This window comes from Cygnus olor, chromosome 1 (genome assembly GCF_009769625.2).
Source record: "Cygnus olor isolate bCygOlo1 chromosome 1, bCygOlo1.pri.v2, whole genome shotgun sequence".
In the NCBI taxonomy this organism is placed as follows: Eukaryota; Metazoa; Chordata; class Aves; order Anseriformes; family Anatidae; genus Cygnus; species Cygnus olor.
This window is the reverse complement of record NC_049169.1, coordinates 139,687,247-139,706,874: the sequence shown is the minus strand read 5'-3', so window position 1 is coordinate 139,706,874 and position 19,628 is coordinate 139,687,247. Positions and strand designations below refer to the sequence as shown.

Here is a 19,628-nt window from a genome sequence, read left to right as displayed (position 1 = left end):
GCCATGGACTCCCCTTGTACAGCTTGAAGGAAAGAGGCCTAGTACAGGAAAGGGACAATCCCACAACTCTGTTTTCAAGTTAAAAAAAAAAGTTCTAGAGTTTGTAATGAGTTAGGTTCCCATGGTAGCATTCTTTTACTGTGTGTTCATTCCATCTGACACTGTCCTAAAACAGTGCCTGTGGTCATGCAGAAACTGCCTGCAAATAACACGGGATCAGAAGACCTAAAGACCCTAACTTCCAGTTTAAGAGCAGTCCAGCATCTGTGGATTAGAAAGCTCCAGTTTATGCAAATCCACCTGTGGTTTCAGCTACGAGGAAAATAATTTCAGACATTAGGCACTAGGTATGATGAATCACTAATACTTACGTAGTCACTGTATGTATTTGCAATGGCTGTAAATTATTTTTCTGGCATATTTTTGGAGGCTGCTGCAGAATTTTCCTGTTGCCATTCTTTGAAGGGAAACAAACCAGCTATGAAATCTACTCCAAAGTGAGATAGCTACACATCAAATGGAACTGTAGCAACACTCTAAATGGGGATGGGTGGGGTTAAACAATATGATATGTGACAAAACACAATAAGCAGAGGGAAAGTACATGAACTTATAAGGGTCTTCAAGTTTTTGATGACAAATTCTGTAAATTAGTTCTAAACGGGTTTTTAGAAAGCTGCACCAATCAATGCCAGAAATTATTGCAGTCCTGTGGCAGAGGCAGACAGGAGAAGGTGCTGATCTTGAAAATTCAAGGACTTGAATGAATGCTTAAGGAAAAAAACGACTCCTAACTGAGCTTGCACTAAGATTTTTGTTCATCAGGAATAGAGGCAGAACTTGAAAAGCTTGGGATAAATAAGACTCTTATCCATGGAAGAATGTTGCGGAGTCCAAAAGAGTCAAATTTTATTGTCTTTTAATTAACATGTGAAACATGTGACCATGCTCTTGGTATGGAGCTTTGCAATGCAAGACAGGAACAAATAAAGCAATTATATCAGCCAACCAGAGCAAAACAACTTAAACATTCATTGTGCAAATAACAAAACACTTGCGTAAGTCCCCGAGTTTACTAACGCATTATGAGCACGTTAATAACATAGCCAGTATTTTAGCTGCACACGAGGCTTGCAGGTCAAACTCTGTTACCCAGCATGCTATTCCACCTTATGTGGTGAGAGCAACTATGCAGCGGGATTGCAGAAATTCTTCATTGGTGATGTACACGTCACATTGTCCTACAGTTTTACAAAATTTCCTTTTGCAAGCATACCATGTATTAATACCATGTAACTACCAGTCAAAACACACGATCCCTACAGTTTGACTGGCTAGCATATATTTTAGACAGATACACAAAACCTATGTAGAGCAACTCCTATCATCAGTCAGCACACAGACACAAACAAATCAGCTTTCACGGAAAAGCCTGCTACTGCAGATGCTAATTTTTCAGCTTCAGTTTTAAGGAGAACACGCATAAATTGTCAAACTGCTAGAAGGGAAAACAGTTGCATTGGCTTTTCCTTCTGATTTATCATAGGTCTTTAAGCAGTCTTCATTTCACACCTGTCAAGGTCCTTGTTACCTGACGTATCTGTCCTTACAATAGGTAAAAAGCAGCAGTCCAATTTACGATATCCCGAGCAGATTACAGCCAGCGTACAGCCTGATTCCACACAATTGACTACAGAGAAACGTAACTGAGCTTGCTCCAGGAAGAGTAAAACAGGCTGCTACGCAGGAGAGAGTATGGCAGGGTTTTTGCCCTGCAACCTCTAACATGTACCATGTAGTGGTAGCCAGGCACCTCTCAGGACAGAATCTCTGCAACCTGTACCCTTAAGAAATCAGCTGAGAGCACTTCTGGTGCTGATGGCATGAGAGAGTGAGCAAACTCTCCATCCCAGGAGAAATACTCCTAATGCAAGAAGATACTTTGCTCCAGTGAATCCCTAAAAACCCATGGGGAAGTGTTCCTTGCTTCCTCTTCAGCTGTTAGGTATGCAGTCCAACGTGGAGCTGCTCACCTCAGCTTCGCCCCTCCACAAGTTGGGCAGCTACAGCAGGGGAGTCCTTGAGCCATTCAGACCACATCCCTAGCCTGCAAGACAACTCCTGAAACTGGCATCCAGCCCGTGGTGTGTAAAATACTAGACCTCTTGGGGTGAGGGAGGGAAGGAAACAGTCAATTTGTTTATGGTCACAGAAGACAAACGAACCCAGATCTTTTGAAGTCTAGGACAGTACCCTAGCAACTGGGATACACTCCCTCTATTATTTTGGAACTTCTGTTCTAAGCCACAAGAGCAAAGCTTGTGGTTTTTCTATTTGAATTCTAGGACAGGATGGTTTGAATAGCTAGAAAAGAATCTTCATTTGCTAACTTACATAAGAATAAAGCCTCGAGTAACTTTTTTTTTTTTTAAAATGGTCTCCTCATTCCCACAACTCTTTTTAATTTGAAATAGAAATGAACATTTCAGCCTAATTTAATCTTCCTTCTAGTTAATTTTGGCCTTTGGACTAATGAAGACAGATCAAAACAAGTTTCCAAACCACTAGCATGATGCTATATGAATACCGCTTAGTGAAAGGAAGTTAGTTTGCTGTTTCTAGGAATACCTATTATATGAATTTGCCAAATCACATCAGACTTTTTTTTTTCTTAGTTCAGCAATCCATCTGCCAAAATAGATACTAGCAGGTATCATGCCTTTAGTACTGAGCTGTCTTCAAACCCATGCATGATGTTAGCAAGTAGCAGGTAGAAATCACACCCCTACCGTCAAATCTGAATATAGGCCTGAAGATTATTGACACTGTATTATGCTACCATCTACTGGTTCACATTAAATTAAACCTCCGCACTTTCCCTTCAACCTATTCACTCAAAAAAAAAAAATCAGTTTCTACAGAGACTTAAGATTATTTTTTATAGTAAAATATTAGTTTGAAATTTTCTAAGGTGATTCCATAGTTCTACTTAGCTTCTGCCTTTCTTTTTATGCAGGTGCAAGAGTAACTGCTACATGTTCAAAACATTTTCACACCAGATACACCAAACTCATCTACTCATGTACTTACATTCGGCTAGTTTCAATGTTTTCAGAGTGAGGTTCTCCTGGTGATCTGCAAATACAGATACAAAGTCTTAAGCACTCTTTGTTACTTTAAATTGTTACAGTACAAAGAGTTAGAAATGCAAAGTGATAATTATTTTGTAATTAAAAAGCATCAGCTTTTGTGCACTTGTACATTTAACTCTTGACCAAACTCTAGATGACAGTTTTTAACATAAATCTGAGAACACAATTAAGCCAAAGGACAGTGTTTTTCCCCACAGCTTATGCAACAGCAGCCAGAGGAGACTTCTGCTGGCAGTACCTCTCTATTCAGGCTGCATGGTGCACCAGTTCTGGGGTAATTCTTCATAACCATTTCTGTAAGCCAAGCGTATATTCAAAGTTTATCAGTGATCAACAGTTGGATTCTAAGATAGAGCTACAGCAGGTCAGAAGTAGGTCTCAACAATCTCTAAACAAATTTCATGTCTCATTACTCAGATTTATGCACATAATTTCACAGAGCAGAAGAGCTACAGCCAGTTTTCTATTTATTCCAACCAATGGATCCACTGGTAATATTGAGAATTAGGTGTTATTGCCTGACATTTTTGAACACAAGCAGCAGTTCTGTGCAGCTTGCCTATCACTTTAACTTAATTTAGAGAGTTATTTAAAGGGTACAGTTCTATATTAACTTAAGTCGGCTAAATTACAGCTGCTTGGCTCCTTCTTATTCCCATCTTCTCCATTATGCCAGCACTGATTCAGGAAGTTAATTTATTTTTTAGACATAATTTTTTTCCTGTCTTCTGGGCTTCCCCCTACCCAGCGAGTTTGAAGCCAGATGAGACTTCTGAGCCAAGAAATAAGGCAGTACAAAAGCAGCAGTTTTTAAACTTCAATCACCTTAAGCTGCCTTGAAGTTGTATCGTGAACCGTACCCAACTTTCACTGTGATACAGACTTTGGTACAGTTGACCAGAACTGTTAAATTGAACATATTGTGTGAGAGCAGAAACACAGCACAGCCATCACAGCAAAACTCTGAAGCTTACATGAACTAAAGTGTCTTCCACTACAGAGCTTTTTCTAAACAGAAGTGAGCTAACATCTGCAAATAGAGCTCACTTTGGAGGTTTCGACCAAGTTTGTTAGGGGACTCTGGTTAGCACAGCTAAGCAGGCTTTCCCCCAGTTTTACTAGAATAGCCTTTGTTCACAGCAATTTAATTTTTCTCGATTTACTACATGGCCACCCATGCTATTTTAAATGCTATTCTGCCATAGCTTGAAGCACTTCTGCTGATCCTAAATTTCATTGCTTTACCTCACTACATGCTATCAAAGCCTGGAACGTTCTCGCAGTTTTCTACTGAAACTGTAGCTCCTTTACTGACATACCAGATCTCAGTAACTTCCTAGTATAGTACAGTTTGGTAAAATCTAACAGACTGGGTGCCTAGAAAGCATTCCTGGTAGACGAATTAAAATTCCTAGGCTGACTGGATACTGTGCAGTGACAGATGATGCAGAACACAGGAAGTTATTTGTTTACATTTCACTAAGTTATAAAATTCAACTGACCCTAGGGATGGAACTCCGAACTTACTATCCAACTAAGTTTACGTTCGTGCTTAAAATGCAAATACCTTCTAGCTCAAAAAAAATAACAAAAGCTACCCAGTCTCAAAACATGATCTGCTTATTGCCTCCAAGCGATCTTTACCTTACTCATTGAAGTTCAGGACTGACAAAACAGCTGCTGGAAAAAATAATGCTCAACAGGAAAACAAATGGAAGTTGCATTTCCCCTTTGACTCCAGTGAACAAATCAAGTCACCAAATACTTAACAGAGAGGAAAGAACCTCAGTTTTTTTTCCTAATTATTCACCTATACATGTAAATGCTTGAAGCCATACAACCTGAGGATTGATGGAAAGTCTTTATATTCATACTGGCTAACTCCTCTATTGACATCCATGGCTTCAGAAATCTCGGCACAGAAACACCTTGGAAGTTTGAGGCAGCTGCTATCTTTGTTTTACTCACACGGAATGCAACGCAGTGAGGCTCTGGATAAGAGCAATGCTTTAAATTGCTATGAAAGTACAAGTGAAATAGTGGCGTTAACGAAGTCGAGTATTAGTCACTCTGAGACTTTAAAAAACACAGCAATATGAAAAATTACAGAAAAAGATCAAATTGACATCTAAATATACAAAAAAAGTAGCTGGTAGTCTGCAGTACAGACATGTAAACACAGCTATCAGTATATTTAAGATCCTTTCCTACTCTTATGATTTATGTATAATCTATGAGAAAAAGTTCCAGGGAAGTTCAGGAAAAAAACAAAACAGTTGACTAAAAAAAAAAAAAAAGCTTTTGTCCTCTGAAATAAGTGGTTCTACAAAAAAAAAAAAGGCTCAAATTCCTTCAGATTCTCATTTTCTGTAACACGAGCAGATCTACAGTAAAAATGAGTTGCAGAAATATTAATCCACGCAGTAACTGGGTTTTAACAGGTTTCAAATGACAATGGAAGCACCAAATAAGATGATCTTTCAATATTCATTAAAACAACACGGAAGATCAATCTAATTACAGGAATTGTACTCATCTGTTGAGAAGCTGTTTTGTAGTAATTATTTACAAACATGATACCTTGTTATTCCTCTAAGCAGGCAACAGTACTGTAAAACAACTATATAGTACAAGGTGTCCTTTCATCACGCTTAAAATCTGAAAAGAGTTCTGTCCAGAGAAAAATCTCAGAGCAAATGCTCTTACAAATTTCAACTTTGACTTAGATGGTAGAAACCGATCACGAGACACCATCTAATCTGAATACTGCAGTATGAGCTAGCGAATTCAAATGGTGGCTCACTTCCAACAACACAGGGAGCAACTTCTCCATTCTGCAAGCCCCTCCTTTTACCTCCACTGTAACTCCCTAGGAGAGAAAAGTAAAGGTATGCAAGTCTACAAATTTTTCATCAATCCTCCTGGACAAACACTTAAAAACGACAGAACAAATTGCTTAAGTAAGTATGTTAAACAATTTATACAGAATTTTAATGTGATGGTAAAAGTCACTAGAGACTTTTAAGTGATGGTTTTGCTCTTAAGAGGAGCACGATGGAGCACCCACCACGCTTGCAATTTAAAAAGCAGGGAGGAAGAAACTAAGTGAGCTTTGAAATTACTCTAAGTAAAAAAGTGTAGGTCAACTTTGCCAGCTGAATTATCTTAAATAAACAATATACTTGACTATTATTTATAGAATTAACTTCAAGTAATACAAAATTAAACATACAAAATAAATATTATTCTAATAATGACCCTTAGAAAAAACACAATATTCTTCAGTCTTACCTTTTACAAGCTGTGGCCATTCGGTGACATCAGGGTGATCACAATTTTGAGTCACTGATTAAAAACCAAGTTGTCACACCAATCCTGTGTCACGGTGGGCTAAGCATAAGCTTAACAACTCTAAATAAGTAAAAATAATTTAGTTAAAAGTCCTTATAATCTATTTTCAGCCAATCTGCCACATAAAAATGCAAAAGATGTTAAGAATTAGTTTACTCACAAAATTAAGACTTACTGCACAAAAACTTGTTCATTTTTGGATAGCATTCTATGACTGCTAGATACTTTACTACAGTACACACAACTGGTGAACTTGAAAATTCATCAACTTATTTTTAGTCTCTCAAAAAAAACAACAAAAAACATCTCTTGGATCAGCAGAAAGCACTTGATATAAAGAAGCATTTAAAGATTTGGAAGGATGTGTGTAAACATGAACTTTAGGTTCTATCTAACTACAATAAAATTTGATAAATTGTTTCCCTGCTACAACTCAATTAATACTGGTTCCTTAAAAAGGCTCTGCGTTTAAAAGGGAAGAACACGTAACCTACACTCTGCTGTATGCCTCTCCCCAAAATGAAGCGAGCTAAAGCTGCGTGAAAGTTTCAGAGGAGCAAGTTTTGCCGCTGGTGGCCAGTCTTTCAGGTCAGTTGCTCCATTTATGCCACTCGGACTCTCTCCTCTCCCTTACGTTTTCAGAAGTGTCTTTTACCTGTCAATTGTTTCCCGTGATCTGGCTCCACCGGCTTAAACTGAAGGGTTGGTCCTTTACTTTGTCACGCAGGTGGCAGCCAATGATCACTCAGCAATACACGTGCCCAGGGCTCCCTGGGACCACCCCAGCTGATTACTTCCATGGCTGAAAAGGAACCAATTAGTCTCTTACCTACTGCTGTTATCTACTCTAAACTAAGATTAACTGATAAAATATCTCCAAACATAACCCTCAACACTCAATATCACCCCGTTCTCTCTCCCACCCAAGCTAAGAAGCTACTGAGGACCAACACACAGCTCTGCAACACTGGCAGTCATCACCATCTGGTACAAACACCAGGAGTACATCCCACGGCATTGAAGGTTTCATCAAACAACGCTTTTGTGCTTCAGTCCAAAATACCATGAGAATCTTTCGGTAAGGTCTTAGGTTTGATGAGCAATCAAGAACTCTCAACACTAATTTGTACCTGTTGACTCATCTGAGACATGAAATTGCTGAACAAGTCCTACAATTTTCTGAAGTTTGTCAGAGCTGCTGACTTTTGCCATTCTACTACAATTTGCCACTCCGCTACAAAGCGCATCCTTAAAACGGAGTGAAATTTATAATAGTTTGGAAATAATGCTTTTTAGTTTTGTCATGTACATTTCTTGACACAGGTAAAGTGCCATTTAATTTTCAAGTCAGTAATACTGGAGTCTTCACAAGTGCAGTTGGTTTAAGGAAAGCAAAGAAGCAAGGAACTGAAAACCTCCTAAACAAAAGGGAGGTTCTCCAGTACCTAAAATTTACAGGTGTAAATGGTGGAAGTTGGACTGAGTCAATGCTAGGAGCACAGTGCAAGGGGAGAAAGTCAATGGGAATGGTTCCTCATCTGTCAACATCAAATGACAGACAGGGTAAAGATTTTCAAATTAACAGTTGTTGACCAATAGCAAAAAACAAGCAAACAAAAAAACCAAGAAACTGATGCAAAATTGAGGAGCCCGAAAGCAGTGCTTTATGGCATTCTAACAGGTTGACAACAATTCTAACAGGTTGACAACATCTGCTTTTAGGAAAGCCCTAAAGAAACCGAAGCCTATTTGTAAGGCAGCGTTTTCTTCTGTAGTCAAATCTTATTTCTTGCTGCTTTCTTAAGAACCAATGTCAAATGGCTCTGTAAAGATGCACTTAGAAATGAAAAACTAAGCTCTTTGCCCAAGTAACTTTTCGTACTCTGGTGAAAGAGGACAGTGGTATAAGCTCTAATGCCTCATCGGTTGGGAAACCTGCGTTTTGTCTGTCTGCTCTAAGCACCACGTTCTGTTCTGGGGAGGGCTCAGTCAATCACTCCCTGTCAAGACCCGTGTCCTGCATCACCCAGGCCACCAGCAGAAGTTAACTGCAGCTGTCTTCCATTCGAGTAAAAGCACATTAGGTTAACAGGCTGGCAGGAACCTTCGTAAAACTGGATTTTCTTGAGGCCGTTTCATATGGAAGAAGTCATGAACTCAATCGTCAACAGTGAAGGAACACATCAAGCGCTGGTGCTGGATTCAAAACCATCCGAGTTTGGAACATTAAAGAGCACAGTCTGAGGTGATGGCTGCACAGTCATGGCCAAGGCGAGTTTGTGCCCATGCCTGACACAGACCCAGCTCTGTTAGCCAGACTTACCAAAGCACCAAACCAAATTTACAGCACCCACGTTAAGAGACAGTATCTGAACCAGCATGAACCCCACCAAGTTGACGTTAACTCATCCAAGCTTTATAATGAAATTTGTATCTACAAATTGATCTTATCATGATCAGGACTCTGAATCATGGAGCTGCAGCATTTCAAATCTGCTATATGGTACCTTAAGACTGGATTTACTGTACTGAGGTCTAAAAACCCCATGCTCCCTTTCAACAATCCAGATGCCAGCAGCAAGAAACCTTAGTGAATCATTTTCCCTCCCATCTCCTTCCCACTTATACTCGCTATTATTCAGTCCTGTGGGACAGAATATGACTGGCCACATGACAGCATGGATGAAAATTCATTTTACTAAAACCTTTCTCTTTCACCCATCAGCAGAGTCTGCTGGCGTTAAGAGACTGGCATGTTGAAACATGGGGTGGGCGTGAAAGAGACTACCAGAGATCCCTTATGCTGAGTATCTGTTCAAACACAGCACATTTTGATTGCTGGAACCAAACTAGGCAGAAAAAAATGTTAAGAGTCAGAGGACAACTTGACTAGGAAAGGGAAACCACACTGACAAACAGACTAGCATATTGGAAAAATGCATTGTGAAGAATGACTAGGAACATGACCAAGGACACCTGCTTTTCTGTCACAGGTATTCCTTTACAAAAAAACTCTGGATGTAGCTTACCTTCTCATCCTAAAGCAGCTCCGGAGCAAATATTTATTCTCAGAGCTGAGTTACTCAAAGAGACTTCTCCAGTCTTCACTGTCATAATTAGCACGGTTACAGTTTAGCCTTTTACAAACACACAGGGCAGCTGAAGGTATTGAGCATAGTTTATGCCTGTGGAATATATCCGAGAAACCTGAGATGGCTGCTAGAGGCTCTTCGAGACTGGGCATGCTCCAGGACAGGCACATTTGTATCTGCTTAGTAACTATTTCAAAGACGAAAACTGAAGCAGGACTGCACTGACCAATATTACAATTAGCAAGACAATACACAAGAACTATGCCCTCAAACCACATATCTGAAGAGCCTTGTATGGCACAGAGTGGCACTCATCAAGAGCAAACAGGATAGGTAATGTTTATGCAGTACTTGGAGATGACACTCCTTTCTCTAATGTGCAGGTTTTCTGAAAAGAATGCTCCTGTCAGCCGAAGAAGAGGGAGGAAATAAATAATAAATCGCTGAAAGCAAGCAGTCAAGCCATGTTCAGATGCTTCAAACGCAGCTAAAAGCAACTTTGTTGCATAGCATGATGAGACCTTCTCCTTACCCATTTCCCTGAATCTTAAGAGTCTGTAATCACAAACATGGGTCAAGAAGAGGCATGCAGCTTCAACAAACATAATCCAAAGCCACACCATGGAGAACACAAGTACCCATTCATCAGTAATCAAAGAGAGTTGTCACCTGCATGGATTTCCTACACCTACTGTTTCCCTGTGTTATTTGACTTCCAGGTGTCCATTAGCTGTGACAGTACAGCTACGTGGTAGCTGACACTCAGTATCAGAGGTCTACGAAAACCCTTGAGCAGAGGAACAATTCTGATTGACAGCTAGGAGGATGGATGCCCTGAGAGGTGGCATTGTTAAGAACATAAGTTTCCTTTAGAAAATAATTTAAGTTTCCACCTGAGTAAGCTTCTATTCGATTTTTAAGACCGTCTTTTTGATGGATGATCTAATGAGAAAGGGGTTGATCCACCCATACAAAATATGTCATGACCTTCCTTAACTCCCAGTGCTGGAATTTGACTTGTTTATTTAAAAATATCCAGCTCTCTGGTTATCTCTCAGGAAGATACCATGAAAGACAGCTTTCATACATTTACTGAAGGATCCCGCTGAATCCCCTTCTCCAATCTGATATTTCCAGAAGGACTCTGAGTAGCATGATGAAATGGACAGTCATCAACCAAAAGGTGCCCTCCTAACTGCCATAGCTAGCTTAATAGTCCTTCAGAAAGGGAGCTGACAGCTAATGGGAATGCTGGCCATTTAGGACTTGAGATTGATTCATCAAGTGTCTTGGATAAAATTGCAGAATATTCTCCGTATCTAAGTTCAATCTTAACTGTAGCTTGCAGAAAAGAATTAAATAGGTGTGCATGAGACTTGTAGCTTCTCAATAAGGTTGGAAAGAATTGCTTGTGTACTGTTACCGACACAGAAAGCATGAACAGACGTAAGATTCCAGACATTTTCTTCATGAAACTTCTAGTAGGTCAAATTAACAGCTACCTTGAAGTAAAATAAAACAACCACTAATAAAATCTAATTATATAAAACCTAGTGGAGCTGCAAAAACAAGCAGTAAGGCTTTTGTATGAAGTTTTCTTCACCACTTCATAAGCTAAACCCATTCAATTGTAATAATGACAAACAAACAGAAAACCATGTGGTTAGAAGCCCAAAAGAATGGGATTCTATCATGGAAAATGCCAACCAAAAGTGACCGCAGAAGTCACAGCTGATAATCAAACACACATATGCTCCCAGTATTAACAGCCAAAGACACACAATTCATGAACAGTTCCTGGAAAGGTGTTTGTTCATCTGCCCAAAGTACACTAGACATATTAAAAGCTTGAGCCTATTCTCCAATTACTCAGTATTCTTCCAAAGCATTCCGGAAGCAGCAGAAGAGAGCCACAAAGCAAGCATGAAAACAGGAGCAAGTTCCTTGTGATGAAGTAATGGAAAGAGTTTAAAGTTAACCAAGCTAATCAATGAGACTATTGGAAGAAACTAAGTCTCTCATAGCACAGAAAATCCTCCAATTAAAAGAAAGCTTATTAAAAACACACGACTAGAAACTACAGGTTGAAAAATTCAAATTAGTGTAGGAACACAAGCATGCAGGATAGCGAGGAATAAGTTATTTGGAATGGGGATCTGAATTTGCTATTATCTTCAAATTAAGGCTGGTGCCATTTTGGAATTTACACTTTTTTTACACAAAAAATTTTACACAATTTACAGCCAGCATTTGTTCTTCATTTTATATTTTTGTAAGATAACAGATATACTTTATTCACCTTTGTAAAAGAAGGAAAGAACTACAATTATCTTTAGCTCCTACATTTTTTTTGCTTAGGCCATAGCTGATGCTTCTTCCACCACACAACCTTTTTTTTTTTTTTCCCCTGGAAGAACCATTTGTTTCTATCTCACTGATGTATGCTACTTCAGGCTCCCTCCAAAATTATACGTAGTTTTGAAAGGAAAGGCCCTCCTACCTCAAAAGGTGAAACACAATTGTCTACTTAAATTTGTTTTAGCAGACCTCTGTTTACTGGGCTGGTATCAGCCTAAGATCTCTTCCAAACAATTTTTACAGCTACATTCCAGCTTTAATATTTAAACTTCTATTCCACCTATCCTTTTGCTCAAGCTTGGTTATTTTGCTTTCTTTTTCCATCCTCCCTCCTCCATGGAAAGTACCTTCCTGTTCACCACGTTCTTTAGCATCACCAGCGTGTTTATACTTAGTTCATATTAAAACCAAACAATCATGCAGTTCTGTAGCACCACCTTTAGTTTTTCTGGTATTGTTAGTATTCATTACTTGCTTATTGTAGCAGATTAGAAGGGGATCCTTGTTCATCAGTTTATGAAGTGCATACCATTACAAAAACCATGTGCATACATACAGTTCCAAGTAGTTAAGCACCCAGAAAAAAAGCAGCCAGCAGAAGTAATGGCAGTAAAGAAATAATGTCTAGGTTTGAAGAGCTGTCATACACACAACTGGTATTGAAACTGGAGAGCAAGAAGCAGGCGGGTGGTCCCAGTGGTGCTGTGGGTGCAAAAATGAATATAGACTACCTGCCAGATGCCTGCTGGAGTAAAGGACCAATCTATAGCATTCTCTCAGGAACATCTGGATTGTGATAACGCAACATTTTTTTGTTTTAAAAAAAACATACTGTTTTTAATTAGCACATACTATAGTTAAATTTTCAGTTTATAATTGTTTGTAGCTCTTGTCTGTAGCTTCCTATGAAGTAGAACTTTACAAAAAAAAAAAAAGACACTCAACAACCCTTCTGTAACGTTGAGGTTTCAGAACTTTAAATATGTTTTTATGTTAGGTGTCTTCGGAAGAAGGGTCCAGACAAAGACACAGGTATAAAAATTGTATCAGCAGTTACTGAGTTCTTCCCCACATTTAAAGTGCTTAAAAAAATAAGGTACCTGCATATCTTAGACATAGCTGCTGAAGTAGCCCCATACGATTTTATATGCATTAACAGACCTGTTCAATAACCTAGAAAAGTCTGAACTTTATAATATTTTTTTCTGAATTCAGAAAGTTTCCAAAAAATCACTGTCTCAAGTTGCACAATTCCACAGAACTTAAGCCACTACAGAGTGGAGCAGATATTCTGTACTACCACGTATCTCCATTGGAATGTGCCAGTAAAAAGTTAGAAAATAGGAATGAGAATAGCTACAAGTTAACATTCCAATTTTGCTATAACGCATGTAATATTTTTGAGCTTGTTGGACACTTAAGAGTGTAGACAAGAAGAGATACACGGTACCACAGCCTGACATTAACACTGTTGATGGAGGTTACATTTCTGTGTTTCCTAACAGTCCTATTTGCAAATTTTGCTTACAGTGACGTTTGGTTAGATTGTCTTGTAGTTCTGAGCTTATTTTGCAAGTTACACCTAAAAACTGCGCAAGCTTGACTATAACTACGTACAACAGCATGGAAAAAGCCTTCAGAGGAACAGCACCACCTCTTATCCAATTCATTGAGAAATAGACAAATGATAGTAGCATAATGTTGAGCTTGTAAAACAGACTAAAAGGTAATTCATCAATGTTGCAGCATCAGTGTTTATTTTCTCCAGGAATATCAAAAAACTCAGCTTTCCGAAAAACTACGCCTACAAGTTACAGACATCACAGTCTGACAAAAAATAAAAATATGGGAAAAATGAACATGTTTACCTGAATTTATTTTCAATTGTTTTTTAAATCAGGAAAAAAGTATAATCATTAGTTGCTATAATTACTAGCATACACACAATATAAGTTAAAACAACATACCATATCTTTCCAGAGCTGCAGAAACTTGTTCTTCCAAATTCTACAATGGACTTCTACAGTTCTTGTACCTATAATGCAAAAAATTATAATTCAGTTTTTGCAGTATGCTCCATACTAACACAAAACTCATTGCTGCTTCAAGACACCATATTCAAGAACAGCCATCCCATTGCTCACAAGTTCACAACTAAAGGAAACATATACTTTCAATATAAAGTACAACAGATAAAATACTTAGTATGTCAGGAAAACTGCAAAAGCAGAAAGCCCATACACATAGCGTTCCTTATTCTTTCCTCTCCAGTGATGCAATCCAGTTTTATAATTCTGTTTATCCAGTTCATTACAAATATCCATTTCCTTCTTCTCGAAGATTCTGGCAAGTTTTCTCCCCTGCCCTCCCCCTTTTATTTTTAATTTTTTGTATTAAAGACATCAGTAATTATATCATGAAAAAAAATCAAAACAATTCATGAAGAGAACCACATCGTTGTCTTTACTGCTTAAGTTTGATAAGCATTTCTATAAAAAGTTCATTTTTAGAAAAGCTACAATAAACAAGGGACTTATGCCTGAACTCCAAACTTTTTTTTTTTTTTTTAAAAAAACAAGCAACTAACAAGCACAGTAGAACCTAAGTAACATACAAATAGGCATATAATTAAAGAACCCCACTGATTACTGTTTGGAAAGTTACTTACTTGGTGCAAGGTATCACATTTTCAGTGCCACGAAATTTAATACTAAATTTCTTGGCTCTAAAACTCTTAAGAACAACAAATTCAATGTAGCTGATTCAGTCTGATTTCTGACACAGATGGGAGCGTCCCCAGGAAAGAAAACCTGATCTGGTTAGCTTAAGAGAACAGTCAACTTTGTCTTGCAGATGTCAAACAACAGAGGACCCATGCAGTACGCAAGGCTCAATTCCATACCAGGGATACGAAAAGGAACAACCCCGGAGAGGCACACTTGTGCCAGTTCAGCTCTACAGCACTAACAGTTAGTACACAACTTTTATATTTAAAGAAAATAATAAAACCGGGCAGCCTAAGCGTTCAACGAAACAAGATTCCTATTTCAACACACAATTATGAGAATTATGTGGATTTATATATAATTAGGATTAATAATATCACGTTCATCAGTGTGTCAAAAAAACATTACTAATATTCAGAACTATAAATTTATCTGAACAGTGAGAGACGGTAACACGATTTTCCTGTTTGGAGATGGTGCTGACACTCCATACCATGAGCAGAAATCCAGCTGTTTTATACTGTATTTCAGCACCAGCACCAAGAAGAATTCTTCTTTCACAGTGAAGCCATTAGGCAAACTCAGCTAGAAGGTTTCTTACAAACACGAACAGTATTTTCGCATCTCGTACCACAGGACTTAACTGTAATGTATGTGTATTTGTTCACGCACGCGGTCTTGTACCCACCCAGAGCAACGCCATCTACACGCAATTCACTCAGCATCCCCGAAGGTACAAAGGCACCAACTTACAGCGTGCACCGAGTACAAGCAAAGAACAGCTTGGAGAACAAGCACAGATACATTTATCTGGGATCTTACCACTACTGCCCACAAAAGGAGACGGGAAAGCAAAGGGTCCCAACGTAACTGAAGCCACGTAGTTGAAGACAGTACAGGTTGTGGCAGGAGCAAGACCAGAGCGGAGGAGATGGAGACAGAGGACTTGCACATGTGGCTGGCAGCAGCAAAGAGTAACTCCAAGAGCACGAAAGTGAAGCACCTGGACTCCCAGCTCTCCTTCCTCAGCCACCACCAAGGCAAGTGCCAGCCCCCGAGGAAGTCAGCAGCCTGCGGAAAGGCTCCATGAACACCAACAAAAGGGAACGTGGGATCTGCAACGCTTCTCTAACGGGAATGAAAGTAACTTCATAAAACCAGACGCACTTCAACATTTACCTCCAGTATATTTACTAAGTAGCACTAAGCCGCAGCTGCTTAAAAAAGGTACAAATGGGCACGTGTGGCTAAAAGCAAGGCTAACGCTGCTGCCTCCACTCCACATAAAGAACCCTCGATCTGTCTCATGACCAGAGCCAAGAGTGCTGCTTTTTTGTGACTGTCATCACACATTTTCAGTAAGAAAAGACTTCGAGTCGCACTGCACATTAACAGAGATGGCAAGCTACTGAATTCACCAACGGTAGTGTACAGAACTGCAAAAAATGTTTAAGAAACTAATTATAAGTTACAAAAAACACTTTACAACTCGTTTTTTGCCTGATGAAAGATGTAACAGTGTCACATCTACCAGGAGCTTGAATGATCACTTCTACCTTTTAAAACACACCGCACACATCAGCTGTCACAAGACAGGAACAGAAGAAAAGAATTTAGGCACGCTATCCTAAAGAAAATGGTAGGTGTTGTGCCTAGTAGTATAGATTCTCTCACACAATTTCAAATACGTAAGTTGAAATAAGAATTTCTTCTTCCACCAGAGACATTCTTAGCATGTTAGTGAAATAAAACAAGCGTTATTGAAAGGAGGATGTTTGGGGGCAGATCCTCAGGTCAGAAGAACCATGCAAACGGAGTATTTAATCACCATCTTACAAAGGAAAGGGCTCAACCTTTGCAATCGAGAACCATGACTATTTCAAGTGAAGCACTACGCCCCCCTAAGAACTCCCCTGACCTTTGAACTGGAAGAATTTACAGTTTGTGTGGACAGCAAGAATGTATTTCCACGACCCACAATAGGCAAATTTTGCTACAACAGTTTGAACGAGCAACTAGGTGCTGCTACAGTTGCCAGCGTACACTGGTGTACCTTGAGACTTTCTAAACAAAGAATAGGGTGCATGTGTGTGTTAAACCACGACAGTGGTCAGCAAGACTTTGGGCATTAGATTTCACTATGATTTAGAAAGTAATCATCATTTGTATAACCATATTCAGATGAAGATGAGAGCATCATATTGGAAATGGAAATTCCAAGTAGTGATAGACATCGGAAGTATTATCTAGCTCGGTAGAAGTTTTTGATACCTTTTACAAAAGTGAAAAATACCACGCTGTAAAACTGAAATGTTACAAACATCGAAGTCATCAGCTCAAACACACAACGAACCACAGTCTTTGACCAAAGCCGAAGAAAAATCTGCCCACAAGCATGGCAGCATTTCCTGAAGCACTTTGAGCTGCAGCCTGTTCCAGGAGCTCAGCTCCTTGAAGAGCCACTCCACCGCCCTGCAGCTGCTCCCGCCTGGTCCCACGGAGCACACCGGAGCAGGAGGACACAAGTGATGCTGGGGCCCGACTGCCCAGGCAGGCCCAGCACCTCGTTACAGGTAGCTCTTGGGCCTACCCCACGCTCAGCTCCAGAAGGTATGGAAGAGGGGCGTCTACTTTCCACCCCCATCACTCAGTTACCCATTTCCCTGGCATCGCGGAAGGACCAAGAAGTCCCAGCAGGGGTCTTCCAAAGGGAGGAAGAATGTGGTCATCTCTGTGCGGGAGATGTGAAGGCCCGGCCTCGCCCCTACAGTTCGAGCTCAGTCAGGACAGTGGCAGTCCTGCCACGCTACTACCAGAATGAGGAGAAAACCACGTGGACTCATCAGCACCAGCCCAACGTACACCACCACCAAACCTGAACACCACCTTCATGATTTCCTGCTTGAGCCCACTGGTTAATGTTAAGAGCCACCACGACCAAAGTATCCAGCAGGTCTGAAACAGAGACGCTGTACCTTATAGTTTTTTTGCACACTTAACTTGTCTTATTTCATTCCTTAGGCCACGACCTGCAAAATGACATCTTAAGTATCTTCTTTGGTACACTAATGAATATAACATGAAAAAAATGAGTAGCCTGCGTGTCAAGCAGCCAACTGGTACCTCACTTTAGTTTGTGGTGAAACGTTACCACTGTAATTCACCTCTGGTACAACCCACCGTTGGCATCCTGCACAAGATGAGCATGACTCTTCCAGTACATAAGCACAAGAGCACGTTTGGATGGATGCAAGCAGTAATGCTCTTTGACGAAAAGCCTTGGAAAGCCACATAATATGAATATCCTTTTCAAACCACGAGATTGCAAAAAAGTCCAAGCCTCTCCTGCACTAACTAGAAGTTCCTCTTACACACTCGCCTGCTCTAGGGAAACGCAAGTTGCTTCAAAAGCAGCAGGTCACCCCTCTTACCTAAGACAGAGGAGCGAGGGTCCAAAGGGAAGCCACCCATTTAGATCCACTCAACTGAACAACTGCAGCTTCTCCTAATTCTTCACCACCCTGTAAAACATGGGTACAAAATTCCATGCAAGGCGGTAACAGAACGAGTATAGGTAAAGACTGATTTCCACCCCCCTTCCTCCAGTCAGCAATCTGCATAACACAGGGAAGCAGGTTCAACCTATTAAAAGTAAAAAGCAGCTAATGATTCCTTTAAGAGATTCATTCCTAAGCGGAGTCTCTGGAAGATGATATTTAATTTACAATGTAATCGTGCAAACAACAAGTTACTTTGTCAATGTGTTCTGCCACAGAAAGGTGGAACTATTCAAATTTAGTGATTTGAAGTCTGACTTGTTTGTATGTTACATTGCCAGGCAGGAATCCTGGATCTAAACATCATTTGATTTTACTTTATTATTTTCAAATCTTTCTACTCTGAGGTTATTTTCCTGAAAAAACATCTCACCAGTTGGTACAGCTGCTGAAGCGTGCCTTCGTTACAAACTATTACCTTCACACCGCATTTGCTGACTTCCAGCTAACCAGCTAGGTATATTATGCACACTGCTGCTCAGACGAGCCAGCAGCCTCCCACCTTTGGTTCATGCGCCATACGTCGCTTCATGAGGCAGTCAGGTGCTGGCTACATATACAGGAAGTTAATGCAGTAAATGTTAGTTAAGGTCAAAGTGTTTAAGGTGGCAAGAACAAAAGTCACTTCAAACACGCGATGTGCTCATTGCTGTCGTCTCTGGGACACAAATATTTAAGCCGTGCGTACAGTGCTCTTGGGGCGGCTGGTTAGGCAAAGTAGGAGGTTAATGAAAGTAAATACCAAATTCTGAATTACTTGGTACAGACCCTGACAGCAAACTTCTTGCCCCTCTTCTTCCACATACAAATCAGAATTCGATGACTGAAAGAAAGCCCGTTAACACTGGCTCTCTGTGAAACTCGTAGCTACCTCAAATATACTGGAAACTTCAGAAAAAACATTTAGCTTAAGGAAAATAAATAAAATCAATATCAATCATTAACTGAAATTAAGCAAAGATCTGGACTACAGTGACCAGAAACGAAGACTGACACTTGAAATGAGATATACGCCTACATACTTTAGGAATTCCCTCCCTTTATCCCTCAATTTCGTGTTCTATTTTTAAGAAATAGTGGGTTTTGCCCTCCAGTAGATGAATACACTGGTGCAGGCGGGAGGGGAAAAAGACATTTCCTGCTTTTATAAAAAATGAATACTCTCTGGACATTCCCTAAGTAAACTGAAACCAAAAGTAGTAGAAGCAAAAAAAAATAGATCTTTCTTACACAGCAAAAACTAAGATGCATATTTAAAAAATATAAACACTTAATTTGTTCCATTAAAAGTGTCATATCATGTACTACACTAAGTACTGCTTATACAAGACGTAATACGCTTAAACACGTTTATATGTTTATGACTATTAAAACTTGACTCAAAGATATTCC

The 19,628-nt window shown here is 39.6% G+C and overlaps 1 protein-coding gene across 8 annotated transcripts in view; it reads right to left on the bottom strand.

The window, feature by feature from the left end:
* The window catches only part of UBE3A (ubiquitin protein ligase E3A), a 48,234-nt gene that overhangs the window by 26,176 nt on the left and 2,430 nt on the right, over nucleotides 1-19,628 (bottom strand). Inside the window, exons 2-6 of one of the 8 annotated variants that reach the window (XM_040544686.1) lie at nucleotides 18,111-18,200; nucleotides 13,921-13,988; nucleotides 7,159-7,305; nucleotides 6,444-6,563; nucleotides 3,091-3,135 (exon numbers count right to left, since the gene is read on the bottom strand). In XM_040544686.1, the coding sequence (XP_040400620.1) occupies nucleotides 3,091-3,135; nucleotides 6,444-6,463 (65 nt within the window). In that variant the 5' untranslated portion in view covers nucleotides 6,464-6,563; nucleotides 7,159-7,305; nucleotides 13,921-13,988; nucleotides 18,111-18,200. Of the gene's footprint in view, nucleotides 1-3,090; nucleotides 3,136-5,732; nucleotides 5,849-5,955; nucleotides 6,022-6,443; nucleotides 6,564-6,997; nucleotides 7,103-7,158; nucleotides 7,306-13,920; nucleotides 13,989-18,110; nucleotides 18,201-19,628 lie in introns of those variants that run through there. The other 7 variants (XM_040544517.1, XM_040544604.1, XM_040544848.1 and 4 more) reach the window with 7 other exon arrangements.